Here is a 16,213-nt window from a genome sequence, read left to right as displayed (position 1 = left end):
GCATAGTCTCAAGTCTAGGAAGAGAGTACCAAATAGTCAGGCCAGGCTGGAATAGAACAAGCAGCAGAAGTTGATCTTTGAAGGGGAAATTGAGTTAACTTTCCTATTTTGAAGTAGAAGATGGTAGCTTGAATAAAAATGTTCTTGGAAGAATGTTTGTATGTCTTCACATGTGGTGGTCCGTATTTCTATGCCTTATTTTATTTCCCTCGTCCACAGGAAATCCATCTTGCTTTTCTGAAATGGCTCGAGGGAAATGTAGGTGCTGAAGGATTAAGAGCATCCAGCAACGTGTCTCTTAAATTTGTTTCATCCTGTGAATCAAAAATGGAGATAACTCCATCTCTCATGCCAGTCATCACTGAGATGGGAAGCTTCTCATCAGAACACTTCAGCCTGAAGACATATCAACAGAATCTTCACACAAAGAAGCTTGGAAAGATTCTTCTTTTTACTGAAGTTACCACAACAACAATGAATCTTCTAGATGGGTAAGATAGTGATCTAGGCCATACCGAATAAGCTTTCTGATCTGGAATTCACAATTAAAGTAACACACAATGTTTAGAAAGAAACTTTTTTCTCTTTGGTTTGTTTGTTGCATGCAAGCTAGCCAAAGTAAAAAAAAAAAAAAGCTGATTATCTTCTAGATAGGACACAAAATAGAGATCTTTGTGTTCACAGAATAGTAATTGATAAGGTATAAAATACTAAGCCATAAAGGGTGGGAAAATCCGAGTGAGGCAACTTTTTACTTTGCAGTGGAGTTTAATCATTATTCCACTTGCAAAGCGTGAACATCACTGTAGGAAAGTTTAAGGTATTAAATATGCATATTTAGGAGACTACATGCATTTTCTAGTACGAGTTATCTTCTAAGCTAGTTATTTGACAAAAGTGATACCAAGTAGATTGAGGCCTTAATTTTAACATTACTGTTTTCTCTCATTCTTTTTACTGAATATTTCACTAAAATGCTCTTTAGTGGTTTGTTTTGGTTTTTTTTTTTAAACATTGATTAGTGCTATGCTAGACATTCTTTCATCATCCCATAGATGACCCTTGTGAATGAGTTGTGGGATACCTTTGAGAAGGTAGTTCACTTGAGTTTTGAATGGGCTTAAGCGATATGAAAATCACAGTTACTAAATCTTAGGCTGGAGTCTATGTACAAAGACTATACTGTTATGTTTCATGAAATAGTCTGATGGAAAAAACTGTCTTTGGGAAGTTGTTGCTCTTCAGGACAGATTTGTCTATGTGTGTTTCTACCTGCAGCTATAACTTTTCTTGACAGCTACTTTTGAGTATCAAAAGCACTTATCTGCAGAAATTGCAGATGAATTTTACTGTTGAAAATAACCTCAGGAATTTTGTTTCAGATTTTTTTTTTTAATCAACATCATCAGTTAAATCATCTTGAATGTTACTGTAACTGATTAGTTAACCAGCAATAATAACTTTAGTTCTCAGCTGGAGAGCCAAAGTTGTGAGACCGATATAAGTTACAGAATATGCCTTCTTGCAAGTGGTAAAGGTGATTTGTTTTAGAATATACGCACACAAAATCTGTGAATGAGGATGCATTATAACAGTATTAAAGTAAAGCAGTTTGTAGTTTTACAGTCAACACTGTGATAGAATTTACAAATGATAATTTGTGCTAAAATATTGCAATTTAGAGACAGTTGGAATCAAATATAAATTTCTTTTAATTCCAAACTGTTATCTATGTGTGCATATGTACTCGTGCACACACATTAAAAAAAGTGTTGCTATCTAATTTTGCTACTCCCCTTCCCCCAGATCTACATCCTCGTCCTGCAACTGATTTTGCAATGGCTTTTGGACATAGATATGCTAGTTCGATAAAAGGCCACAAAGAAAGGAGTTATTTTATAGAAGCACGTGTAGCATTTGCTTCTTAATTTTTAGCATTCACAGCATGTTCAGCCCATTGGATTGAAAGCAGAAGTACTGTGAAGAAACCGACAAAGTAATAATTTAATAGGGCAAGACCTTTCTTCTCTGACAGTTGGTTTTGGTGGTGGTTCTCAGTAACATTGTTCACACATCTCAGTGAGATGCAGTATATAAATCAGAGTTTTGTGAATTTATTTAGATACCACAAGCTAAACAGAATCAAGTCTGGCCAATTTATATGCAATTATGTTACCAAGAAAGGCAAGGGAGCTAAGAGAAGTGGTCATGGTTTCTCAATGACTGTGGAACCTTTGCTTTCTTATCGTCAAAGTGCTGTACCAGCAGAGTGGTCAGCACTGAGGTTGCTTTTTACAGATTTAGGTCTTCAAGATTTTCCCCATCATGATGCAGCTCAAGTAGTCAGTTGTCAGGTAAGATGTAAACTAGAAGTCCTGGCTCTAAGTAGTTTATACTGGGAAGATGATCCTAGTCAGATTATAATTTCAACAATTAAATTTATCTTACAGAAAGACCATTGTTTTAATAAGTTAAAATCTTTGTCTTAAGTATTATGGTTGATGTTATTGTAAATACTTTGTTGTCATGGATAATAGAATAATGTAGTCTATGTGATTTGCAACCAATATGAATTTGCTAGGATATGTGTATGTCACTTTTTTCTAATTGCCAATTCTGAATGACAGGAAAACATATCTCAGGAAAAAAGAGTTTCTTCGCTTGAACAAAAAATAGGTACCTATTGATCATTTGTGATTCCCAGAAAAAAACTGTGGTACCATGTTTATATATTGCAATAATCATCTATTGCAATAAACACGATACATGATAGACTCTCTTAGGTCTCTCAAATTTTACCAAGTTTGTGACGATTGAAAATATGATACAGACACCTCAAGAACTTCATTAGTGTGATTAGTAGTAAATTTAGTTAGTAAATTATTTAGTTAGTAAACTATAAATAAATTTAGCATTTAATTTTCATTACTTTAGATTTTCTTATACCTTTCCCACCAACTGAATGTCAAACTTCTGTCTCTCTTCCTTTCCACTTCCCCAAACCTTCATACCCCCAAAAATTAAGACGTGGAAGGAGAAAGTGGGCTGGAACTAATTTAATGGCTGAGCGACCTCACAGTAGAGAAACAGCCGGAGCCTAATAGGGGTCTTTGTCTGCATTTCCACCCTGGCTGGTAACGTGCCAGTCAAAAGTCAAGCAAGAGAAACAGGTGGAAACTATTAGACCTGTCATAAAGTTTGAAAAATTGATTCTGGAGGCTAAGTGAATAGATTGAACTTGACAGTGTTGTCCTAAAGATTCTAAGGGAAAATTCTGTAGTTTAATTTGGGATCCCTTGATTGTTCATTAGCTGTCCAGATGGCATGTCTTGGCAGTTTGCATATTAACATACACACTGTATTATCACTGGCATACATTTATGAGATCTAAGGTAACAAACGAAGTGTGAATTCACCTGTAGGTATCTAAACTTAAATGGCATTAGTCTAATTGTAAAATAAAGATTTGTTTAAATGTCATATAGTTTTAAATGATCAATATTGCTTTTATGATTTCATATTAAAAGCTTTATTTGAATCATTTGAGACTATTTTTAAAAGCATTTCCATTTTTATTTCTTAAACTAAAATTTAAACTCCTTACCAAAGATTAGAAGCTCCCTTGTTTTTTCTCTAAAAGGAAATTCTTTCTCTAAGTTTCATTTCAGAAACCTTGTCTTCAAAGATATTTATCCTAATGTCCCCTGAACAGGTTAACCTTGCTGGAAGCAGTTCCGCTTTCTCTGTCTTCTCTCCTCAGAGCATGTCTGGGATTGCATGGTTTAAGATGAAACCGCTATTTTTGAGGATGTATCTGGTATACTGATACAAGTGTTACGTTGTAGAGACATACTTATTAGACTCACAAGACTTGAGATTGGTAAAGAAATATTTCTAGCACACTCTAATTGGCTGGAATGGTTTCACAAGCATTTCATTAAAAAATAAATTAATTAGGTATACATTTCTTTTTTATTCTTTACTGGCACCTTATATCCTGTTTTAATGTTTTAGTTGGCAGAAGATTTGATTTATACGTGATTAAGCCAGCATGTGATATATTCTATATGAAATGCCATTGTGGATCCCTTTTCCCCAATATTTAAGACACACAAAGTGCTGTTCTTACGAAGAGTTTGACACAAAAATGGTGAATTTTACTGGAAATGAAATGTGGGATGAAGTTGCTTTTGTAATTGCTGAATGGGATATTTAAATAAAATGTCAGCTTAGAATAAACAATTTCCAAACAGTTAAAAGCTTTGAAAAAGAAAATCCTTCACATTGTTGGTGCCCTGTTAGTTTGTCTTTATGCTTTTCTAGATTCATATTGTTGAATTTTTAAAAATTGTACTACAGCTCTAATTTTGGAAAGTGAGCATTAGGACTTACTTTGTTTTAAAACTCGTTTTAGTTGTATTCAAATATGCGTACTGCTAATGCAGCTATGAGTTAGTGAAAAGTAAGAGTAGTGTATAGTCGAAGGAGATTGGAATGGCACTTCAGAGGCACAAGCAAACAAGTTGAGATTGACAAACTGCATTTTGTGCTTAGTGATTTCCTCCCCCCGCCCCCCCAAATCCTTGTGATGTTTTACTCTATGTAAACACAGCGGTCTCGTGTTTAGTCATTCCATGCACCTCGGTGATCTCCCTTATTCTCTGTTTAAAGCATATTTAAAAAAAAAAAACAAAATCAGATAAGTTGTGGGGAGTGGGTTGAAATGTGGTTTGAAGATAGAAACTTGGCATTAACATAGCCTTTGCAAAATATGCCATACGGTTACAGTGCTTGTTTTCATTCCATCATCAGGCATACCTGTTTAAAGCCCCCCCTCTCAGATACTTGCCTCAGAATTCCACTAGGACTGTAACTACAAGCTAGAATTATTCTTCTTACAACTATTGGCTCAACTTGATCAACCGTTTTCTTAAAAGCTATGAAAATTGTTTACTACTTTTAATATTGTTTTAGCTAGCCATGTCTCATAATCTAGGCTCAGGTGGATGGAGGAAGCCGTTTTGCTGTAATAGTCAAAACCAACTGCAAGCTGCGTCACTGGCCTTGTGGCTTCCTCTCTTGAAGATGTACGGGTTGCTGGAGTACAAAGTCTTCAGAGTAATCTTTGTCTTTTAGCATGGTGAGACTATCCTAGTATGTTAATAGTCTGCCATAAATAAATGTTTTATCACCAGCATTAACAGTTTGTAAAAATTAACCCCCTACACCTTTCTCCCTTGAGAATGCGTGTTGGAGAGCTGGAAAATACCATGGTGGGCAGGAGGGATGCCTTTCTCTCAGGAAACAGGCATTGCTGTTGGATGTTTAAAAAATGTGTGCTGATAAATCGGTCAGTTGCATTTAAATGGTGTATGCTTTTTATACATAACCGTTTCTACAGATACATAACCAAAAATATTTTATCAGTTTGGATAACAAACTGATGTGCAGAGAGCTCTCACAATAGTTCATATTACTTTTAAAAGCTTAGATCCCTTGGTTTTGTTTGTCTGTTAAACTGTAGCGTGGGATCGAAATGCTTTGCTTGATGAACGTCTAGCCTAAAAACTAAAGTTAGATACTAGTGGCGATAGACCTGCCCTTTAAGGCGTTCTATGCTTTTAATCTACATCCCTCTCGTTTAACGGAGCCTTGATATAGTACCATCTTCCTTTGTTCTTTACTTTATTGGAGTTATTAACTTTTAAACTTCCATTTTTTTTATTTATAGGGTTGAAGGGCGTTTTATTCTCAAAAGAAGAAAGTTAGTGCATTGGAATAGCTGCTTCTGTGCTTGTTTTCCTCGACGTTTTTTTTATATTCAATATTTTGTGCCTTCCTTTGGTGGTAAAGATTAGCTCAAATAACATGTTATTTGAGCTAATCTCTATAAAAAAACAAACAAAATGTTTGTTTTCCTTAAATGAAATTAATTTAAACTGTAATTTTTGCTAATTTATATAAAGTATAATATTTCATACTTTTATTCTTCCATTTACTTATTGGTAGTGTTTTGCATCATCCAGTGTAAGAGAAAGCTGTCCTTCAGCCTGATAACAAAAGATCATGCAGGAATTTTTGTAATAGAGCCAAGAGTCTGTTCCCTTCCTCGCCTGTAGAAAGGGAGGAATTCGGAAGTTTTTGGCACTGATTTGGTTCTGTGCCATTCCCAGACTCTTCTCTGCAATACCATTTTTCATTACATGCTTGCTGAAAGATTTCTGTATTAGGATTTGTCATCTCCTTTGTGTCAATTTTCCGTGCCTTTCTTTCCACCTGTTGTGAACAGTTCTTGAGGGCACTAAACAATTAGGTTCCTATTTTCCTGTCACGCACCTTGTGTGTCTGATTTTTCATGGAATTGAAGGCAAAATATGTTCCTCTTTATTTTTTTGTTATGTAAAATTAGTAGATTTTTTTTCCTGTTAATGAAGTGGGCCCCCCGCTTGCACGGTTTCTGTCAGTGCAGGGGGAGGTTTGGCATTCCCAAAGGGGATTGAGTCATAAAAAAAGATACCCGTTTTGCAGAGCAATTAACCCACGTTGAACTCTTATAGTATATTGTATTACCCTGCTGCTGGAAGTTCCTGAACAATTCGCATTGTCGTATGAATACACATGTAGCCTCGGAGCACTCATCATTCGTTAAATATGAGAGGAAACCCCATAAGACTGCACAGTTAAAACGAGAGCTAAAGAATGGAAATGGAAGGGTTTCAATAACATTTTACTGTTTTGTTTTACACGGTGCTGTTTTCAGGCACACATTTTAAAACAGACTTTTCATATTAAGATGAAAAAATTGAATGCTAAAGTTACAAATCATCACATTTTTTTGAAGAAGAGGATTAACTTGAAAAAGTATATAATATAATATATGTAATAGAATCCAATATATCATAATATATGTAATATATTTTATATATATTTATAATATTAGTCACAACATATTACATGTATATTATTGCTAGTCATTTGCTAACTCTGTGACTGTCAATTCTGCCTTTGAATTTTAACTTTTATTTAGTAAAAAGAAATGTTGCTTAAGATTAAACTACCCAGAAGCACTGTATGAATTAATGTTTGTACCTCATTGAGAAAGAGATTTTCATGCTTTTTCAGTCATCGTTTCGCAGCATATTGTTAAGTGTAACAGTGTCAGTTCTGCAGTGTCAATGTGAACACCTATCAGGTAGGGCTATCCTTGTGTTCATCAAATAGCTTTCGGTACGCTGGGGGAAACCTGCCACCTTATTGTCACCGGTCCGAGCTCAGATCAGAATATAGCCTCTAATGAAGTCATGTGCTTATAGAAATAAGTTAAAAAACTCAAAGACAGGCATAAATCAGTGTAGGACATGACCCATTGACTTAAAAAGGGGAGGGTAAGGCATAGCAAGACTAGATATGTTGATAATGTGGTCAGATGAAACAACCTCCCCGCCTCCCTAATTAACCTCGTTGAGTAGCTCGGGGCTCGGACAAGTCATGGATCTGCATTTCTCCCCCATACCTTTTTATTGTAATTGTTATAATCATCAGGCTAGTAAAAGAATAAATAGAAGATGTTGCGTTCAAATAAAACAGAATGGCAGTTAGGTATCTAAGTGACTTGATAATGTGTTTGATTAATGGGTTGCCCGCATTATATGTGGCTGAGGAAGCCCCAGTTTAGGAACTAGTAAAGAATCCACTTGGCTGGGCAATGCATGTTTCTTACACTTGACCTTTGAAGGAGATGTGCTGGAGACATTCAGCACATGCAAGTTCCAAACAGACTCCCTATTTTTTCAGAAAATGGGAATTCTGGAGAAGTGGAGTCCAGTATGCGTTGCTTTGGCAACTCCTCTGGCCATTACACTTGGTTTAAGTGATGTGTAGGGCCTACCTCAGCTTTAGAATTACGTCTACAGAGTAATTTTTGTCTGATCATTTTAGGAAGCTGATAGGAAGAACCACTGTTGTCAGCCATGAAGACAAACATGCTGTATGCTAGGTTTTGACTTTGCTTTTATTTGTAACCACAATAAAGATCTGAATGCTGAACTACAACTAGGTGCGGTCACACAGAGACTGAGTTATTCCCTGGAGATGCCAGTTTCTCATTCTGACTACACAGGGAGAAGAGCGTAATCAGATTTCTTAGAAACTCAAAGTTAGATCATGGCTTTCAGTTTCCATTTTGCACATCTCCATCTCTTTGCCCTTGTTAGAAAAAAAGAAGAAAAAGAGGTTGGATTTACAACAGTATGGGACCTAAGGTAGGAGCTAAGAAACTTACGACATAGCTGTTTAGGGAAGTTTAGACAGCACCTGTTCTGGTGGTGTTAAGAATAAATAAACTGACTTTTGTTTGTTCTTATGCTGCCCGACAGAAGACAGTGATTTAATTTCAGAATAATTCCCTAATTGTTTCCAGGGCCAAAAGCTTTCAAAGCTTGTGTGATTTCTACCTTAAGCAGTAAACTAAGAAAATCCCACAGAATCTGAATTCTTTACCTAAATCCCACTGGCCTAATTTATTTTCAATTATACTCCTAGTTAAAATATCTCAAGAATCTGTTTGTATTCAAACGAAGGCTTGCATTTATCACACCTCATATCATTTAGCCTAAAATGTCATGGCCTGTAGAATGGTGTGTAAAAAAAGTGAGGTTCCCCCACTGTGGTTTTGTTATCCCCAGGTTTGCTATAAAATGCTGTACCTCATGTTGCTTTCAAAAGAATTTACTGGCATTGTTCTTGTTGCTTAACTATTAAACGTGGATGAACTTCCAAATGTTTTTTGTAAACTTGAACTGACACTGTTTTTACTGATGATATCGTCTTACAGAAAAAACCCAAAAGTATTTTAAAGGATTCTTTGCACACACAAAGCTTTTATGGCAGTACATTAAGCAGTTGCGGAATACAACTTTAAACTGTCCTACAGACATTTTTCATTTGATCTGTGTTTGAATGGATCATCAGTCTGTCCACTCACAGAGGAAGGTGAAGAGGCATACTGAAGAGAAAGCAAGAGGAGAAAAAAAAAGTAGGGAGATGGAGGCTGAGACATAGGAAAGAGGAGGAAATAAAGATACGGCATTCAAGGGAAACAAATCTTATCTGTATTTACTGAATATTTCTTCAGCAAATATGTGAAGCTTAAGGTAAAATAAGTGGGATGTAAGAAGATTGCAGTATTAATTGGGGAAAAATCTGCACGTTGTCAGAGTGCTTAGCAAACCAATTACTGATCAAAAGCCCAGTACTCCCTTGTTCAAATGGCCAATTGTCTACTGAAAGATAATTACATAGTGTTTGGGTTTGATTTCTTCTGAAGTCATAAAGGCTGGTAGTAACTCCACTTAAGCATGTGGTGGTTCCATTTCTGAGTTTTTTTGTTTGAAAATTGGGGAGTATGAGGAAAGCGGAGCGCTTTATTTTGTTGAGGCTAAATAATAATTTTGCTTACAGTCATAACTGAATCTGCAAATTATGATGTCCTGCTTTGCTTGTTTATTTTTAGTCATCCTTTCAGTCTTTCCTACCATCATAATAATTTTTGAATACCTAATCAGAATCCCACAAATTGCTTATATTTCATGCTTTTAAAAATGCGGCTTACAACACATTATGTTGTACTTTTTGGATATTGTGTAATTCATTAAATTGCATGTTACATGACAGTAGAAAAGCTTCAGAATTCATTCCACCTGACTGTAATGCTTTCCATCCATTAATTTACTATCTTTATTCAAATCCTTGGATAGGCAGTTAAAGTTGCAAAATGAAATTTCATTCACCTGTTTCTGAGCCCCTAAAACTTATTGGTAGACTTAGCTGGGCTGTGGGCTTAGTGAAAGAGAACAACGTATTTTTATACTGCTGCATCATCTTTCAGCTAAAATACTTCACCCATATAGTCAGTTTCTTTGTTTAAACATAAGACTTGATTTTCTCATATGTCTGAAGGAGAAAACTAATTTGGTCTTGCAAACTAGTTGCTACAGAACCAGCTTCCTTTTAAGGATGTGTATTGCACAATATGACTGTTGCAGTGAAACCGAGATTTATGAACACTGAAGGAATAACATGCAGATAGTGCTTTAGTGGCTAAAAATAATATTTCACTCTTCACTGGAGTAAACCAGGACTTGATGCCCTCAGCACAAATAGTTGTTTAATATACTGGTGTAAATGCAAGTGTAGGGGGTAGCAAACAGGCTTACAAGCCACTTTAGAACTGTTTATTACTGGCATTGGATATAACTCTCTGATGAAGTACTGATCTTGTACCAAAAAACATTTTCTTTCCTTGTTGAATATAGATGCTCATCCCAGCCCTAGGAGAAAGAAAAATTTTTCTATCTATTTTCTTAGGTTTTTTCACCTCTTTCCTCCAGTAAGCTCTGTTTGCGCTACTGGCTTCTGAAACAAGTTTTATCAAGATCATACATTTATGAAGTAATACAGAAGAATGCTTATATGATCTCAATAGGCCATCTGTCAGGCTTCCCTGAAAGAAGAAAATAATTTAAAATACTGTCCACAGATGCAGAAGAAAAGAAAGAATATTATTTTACAGCTTTTAAGTTTCAAGACTGGAAATTAGTTAAAGAGTTCTCACTGAAGTCTTGACTTATTAACAAAAGGTAACGTCTGTACTTTATATGGAGTATGGTACCAGATGTGACCTAGAAAAGAAATTGCTGATGGCCACCTGCTTTAATGCACATTTAAAATCTTGTGTGGTAGTTGATGTCATGTAGAATTCATGTGATAGAGAATAATTTGCAGTTAGTAGACCATGTCAGGTTAGCAAGGATCGATGCTTGTGGAAAGTTTAATATTTTTCATCACAATTTATCCATCTGTTTGAAAAAAAGAAAAGTGAAATAATCATCTTCTGCCAAGGTTTTTGAAAAGCTGCTGTGAGTAGCCAGGCACCACAGAACTTTTAATGGGAAGGTGTTGGAAAGTCAGTAGAGCACTGTGACCCCAGCTTATTTGCTTGTCATTTTGTTTCTATCTTAGCATCAGCATTCTGCTACCATTCAGTTGTTACACGTACATGGTTTTCTTTGGAACTAAGTGCAGATTTCTTCTTGTGGGACATGTTTTCTCCATCAGAATGCTGACAAAACAGATGGAAGATGCCCTTGCACGCCATAGTACCAGCGTGCTATAAAGCCTCAAGTAGGAAAGAATCCTTATCCCAAGAGTCTTCTTGCTTTTAAGAAGTAATGGCAATTAAAGATTCTTGACGTAGCCAGTTGAAATGCCTGCTGTATGGAAACATTCAGCCTAGAAAACTACATTCAGGCACAGAATAACACCTTTGCAGTGGATTTAACTGACTGTGCTAATCTTGTCCCTAGGAATTGAAGTTTGTTTGATTAACTCAGATTTCCACAGAGCCATGTGCTGTAGCCACAGAGCTAGAAATTGATTACAGAACATATTGTCATAGGTATTTCACTGCATGCCGTGTTCCTGAGGGGTTTTTTAACCCTTCTGATGAAGCAAGATGAGGAATTGTTTTGCTTAACAGCCAAACGTGGCCTTCACAGCACCGTAAATGGTGTTATAAAATGGTCTTAATTTGATCTAGTAATCTATCTAAGCAGTTACAACTTTAGGTATACAAAACATATTAAAATCTTCTAGGTAAATTTATTCTATTTCTTAATCTCTGTTATAGACAAGGATTGCAAATTCATGCTTATCTTTTGGGGACAATAAAAAGAAGATTTCTCTTTATATTTTGTTTATTTCTATTCCCAGTAGTTTCCTTGCACATTTCCAGTATTTTGCTGGTATCAGTAATTTTTGTTTCCTTATTTTTTAGGTTTTGGTTCGATTTCGTGTTTGAGATGGACAAGATATAACTTATTGTTACTATGATTTAATTAATTAATACCAATTATTAAAACCAGAAATGGCAGAACTTGTGTTTTTCTTTTTTTTAAAATGTAATTTCATGTTAAAATAATTCTGATAGTTGCTGACTGATAAGTTTAAAAAAAAATAGGAGAAATCAGTCTTATTTCAGTTAGGAACTCAGATCTTGACCTGGTATACGCTGGAAAAAAAACTTGTTTTGATAAAACTGTATTGAATTTAGCTTTTCCTATATTTTGTTGTCTTAAAACTCTTCATTGGTCTGCTTTAAATCCTGCAGTTCTGAACACGGTTTGGAAAGAGTAAGTTGTAGTGATTAAATACTTTAAAAAGAATGAGTAATATTCTAAATCTCCCCTTCCCTTTTTCTGTGTCAGCTGACTTGAAATGTGTAAATTACACATTTCTGATGTGTGTCATCAGGAATTTGCGTACTGCCTTCTCTATCTTCTCTGTTATTTTTCATCTGCTTAGAATCATAGAATCATTAAGGTTGGAAGAGACCTCCAAGATCATCGAGTCCAACCGTCAACCCAACACCACCATGCCCACTAAAACATGGCCCTAAGCGCCTCATCTGCCCGTCTTTTAAATACCTCCAGGGATGGGGACTCAACCACTTCCCTGGGCAGCCTGTTCCAATGTTTAACCACCCTTTCAGAAAATAAATTTTTCCTTACATCCAATCTAAACCTCCCCTGGCGCAACTTGAGGCCATTTCCTCTTGTCCTATCGCCAGTTACTTGGGAGAAGAGACCGACACCCACCTCGCTACAGCCTCCTTTCAGGTAGTTGTAGAGAGCAATGAGGTCTCCCCTCAGCCTCCTTCTCTCCAGGCTAAACAACCCCAGCTCCCTCAGCCGCTCCTCATAAGATTTGTTCTCCAGACCCCTCACCAGCCTCGTTGCCCTCCTCTGGACACGTTCCAACATCTCAACGTCCTTCTTGTAGTGAGGGGCCCAAAACTGAACACAGTATTCGAGGTGCGGCCTCACCAGTGCCGAGTACAGGGGCACGATCACTTCCCTACTCCTGCTGGCCACTCCTGCTTGTTCCTTCTAAAAGCAGTTAAGACATTTTTTACACTAGAGAATGGATTCAAACTTCTGATTGTTTTCACAGTATGACTAAACAGTAGTATCAAGTATGAAATTCAGCACAATTCCACCTTCTCTTTAACTAACAACATAAATAGTTCAAAAAAGGTAAAACCAAAAGGGAAGAATGAACTCTTAAAATTGAACTGTTTTCAGCTATGGGTTGCAGAAATAGCAAATGTTTTTTTTCCTAGTGTTTTATGCAGAAATAGGAGTAGGCAAGAGCAGATAGACATAAATGTCTTTTTTTTTTTTTCTTTGCAAAATTGAAGATTTCTTTTTATGAAGTCTAGGTCGATCAATAAGCAGGTCCTGTTGGCTATAACACAATTCAGTCTGGGAGAATGTCTGCTGGTCATCATTAGCTCCTTGCAGAAGGTATGGTACCATTCCAGACTCTTCTGGTTTATATTTCAACATGGCATGAACATAGAAAGTATGGTGGGCGTTTTTGGGAGTGCAGATAATTGGAACATTAGGATTCTACCTGATAACTTGTTTTTCATCTAACGTACTATTTGGAGGTTTCAGCATTCAGTGGTCATCAGAACAGATAATACTTAGTCACTGACAAATTATATTTTGCTAGTAACGGGAACAACCGGACAGAAACTGTAGCCCTTTACCTGTAAAGAATGAATGAATATTTTCCAGTTGGCTGAAGCTGTAATACAAGGTGTTCATGACAACAGAATTATATTGGTTTAGGGGGAAAATGGTGATTTGCTATGAGGCATTAGCTTAATAAACTGGTGTGCCAACAGGAGAGGTTAAGAAGGGTGAAAATGTTCTATTTTGATGTTTTGCCAAGTTAAGCAGTGAAGTATTGTGAACATGAACCAAGTGAAAGGGAATGCTTTCTACTTGGATTTGAAACCAAAAATCTCAGTGAGTGAGTGATAATTCATAAGCGGTAGAGTGTAACAGTAGATAAGCAGAGAAGTACTCTTCCTTCCCTGCTTCCTCTCCCACTGAGGAAAAATTCCTGAGCAAAAATCTGAAGTGCTGAGGTGTTTATTTTAACACTGGGCAACACTTCTTACTTCAAATATTTACCTGCTTGTATATCATATCTATTATAGCAGATGTGCCACATACAAATTAGACATGGCTCATAAAGTGTGGTAACCCTAGATTTTTCCAGATTTTAGATGTAAATTTTCCTTTTATTTAACTGTTCTCTAACTCACGTCAGGGAGGCTTTCTAGTCATGGAGGGCTATAGCTTTTTAATTAAAATCCTCAGCAGAATTCTTCCCGTACTTTAAACACACACTTTATTCAGTTCTTTAAAAAAAAAAATCTTTACATGGTGTTAAAACAAGAAATTTAGAAATGGAGGTTGCATTTACTGGATCCGGAACCAGGTTTTCTTAATTACTTGGCTAGGTCTGCAGCTGCATTTATCCTAGTACCTAGCAAAACCTTCTTGGAAATAGGGAAGTTTTTTTTACAGTGATAGTAACTATACAAAGAAGGCCTAAGCTAAATTCAGATTACAAACTACTAGATCAGGGGTGAATAAAATATAAAAAAATAATACCAAGGGTCAAACTGTGCTATAATTTCTTTTTCACTTTTCCTTGTACTGTGAGATAATTCAGATTAACATTTTATGCGTGTGTTTATCTTGTACTCTATATCTAATGGATGCTGGCATAGGAGACTTCACGTATTAATTTGGTTGAAGAGAAAGTTGGGGTTTTGAGGGTTTGTTTTACAACAGTGCTCCAGGCACCCGGCTCTGGGCTTCACAGAAGAGATGCCAGGCAGCTTTGCAGGCTAGCCTGCTGGGACTGCTTGCCCATTCCAGCTGGCTCTGGAGCCATCTGGCAGTTGCATCCAGTACAACGCTAGGTGACACGAATGAACTGCTCTTCAGTAAACTAGGGTGGTTTTTTCCTGTATTTAACAGAATCGTTAAACACCAAATTCCAAAAAATCACGTTGTGAATGTCTTTACAAGCTTCAACCACATAACTGTCAAAAAAGCTAAATTGTGAAGGTTGTGTATTATGAACTGTCCTTTAATTTAAAAAAAAATCACAAACTTTGATTGTTTTGTATTAATCTGTCATGTACTTCAGTATTTCTAAAGGTCTTTTTTTTATTGTGTGATATTAATATCATCAAGGGAACGAGCTGTAAGGCAGAAGTATTTGCCTAGTCTGTGTTTTCAGTTTTATGTGTTCTAGTAAATCTGAGGTGCTTCGTTCTGGTTTTCAGGTTCCAAAATACATTAACAATCTCTCCATCTTGTGCAGTGGCTCATACCCACCTCATTACAAGAAGGGTAGGAATATGATCCCTAGATGTGGTTTTTCCTAAGTAGGTGATTATTGGTGTGTATGCCATTTGTGCGTAGATTTCTGCACTGGACCATATTACGTAGTGTAATAGGTCTTCCTAGCATTAGTTACATTTACATGTAGGGTTTTTTTGGTGTGAACACATTCTGGAGGGTGGTTTTGAAACACTGATATTCGTGTTACTAGGATATGTGTGGTGTCTGCATTATTTGCCAGTAATCTGAGTTGGATTTGGTTTCAGAAAATGTGAGCCAGTTTTATGTCCACTCTGATTTTACCTACGTCTGTTTTAAAGCACCAGCTGTATGGCAGATGCTCACATTAAGGTTTTGTGTTTCACGCAGAATCAAGAAATTCTCAGGATACCTTATTTGCTTCTTCTACAGATTTTTCTCCTTCAGATTCAGCCAATCCATAATCATGAGTGTATAACTGTTTCAGTCTTTTGTCAAAATCTACTGACTAGAACCTGTTTCCCTCCTTAAATTTCTCCTCTTCTCTGTACTGTTTCTCTTCTGCCAGATGATAATTGGTGAGTATGATCTACAGTGGGAAAGAAATTCTATTCTGCTTGTTCATCTCTGTCAACTCAAAATTTTGTCACTACCTGCAAGAGATGATGATATGTTTATGTTTTGTTTTGTTCTTCACTATATCCATGTCCTTAGTTCTTTTGATTGTTCAGGAGTCCAGTCTACTGTTTGTCAGTCTTATGCAGCTTGTATAAGTAAATGGCACAAGTGGTCTGATCCTCTAACAACAGAGGCCCTTATCCTGTCCTTCTTGGAGAGCAGCAGCTTTTTTTGGTGACTGTGATCAATCTAGTTGGCTTTGCATTTTTTTATTTGTTTCTGAAATTAGAATCCCCTTGCCTTGCCCCTCCCCCCCCCCCCACCGCACCTCCTACTTTAAAACACTCTTT

At 36.4% G+C, this 16,213-nt stretch overlaps 1 protein-coding gene across 1 annotated transcript in view; it reads left to right on the top strand.

Moving 5' to 3' along the window:
- Nucleotides 1–16,213, top strand: part of HLCS (holocarboxylase synthetase (biotin-(proprionyl-CoA-carboxylase (ATP-hydrolysing)) ligase)) — a 120,860-nt gene that overhangs the window by 42,743 nt on the left and 61,904 nt on the right. The window contains exon 5 of the mRNA XM_009327969.1: nucleotides 220–491. Within this exon, the coding sequence (XP_009326244.1) occupies nucleotides 220–491 (272 nt within the window). The remainder of the gene's footprint in view (nucleotides 1–219; nucleotides 492–16,213) is intronic.

Source organism: Pygoscelis adeliae, unplaced genomic scaffold (genome assembly GCF_000699105.1).
Source record: "Pygoscelis adeliae isolate BGI_AS28 unplaced genomic scaffold, ASM69910v1 Scaffold154, whole genome shotgun sequence".
Classification (NCBI taxonomy): domain Eukaryota; kingdom Metazoa; phylum Chordata; class Aves; order Sphenisciformes; family Spheniscidae; genus Pygoscelis; species Pygoscelis adeliae.
This window is presented reverse-complemented; position numbering and strand designations above follow the sequence as displayed.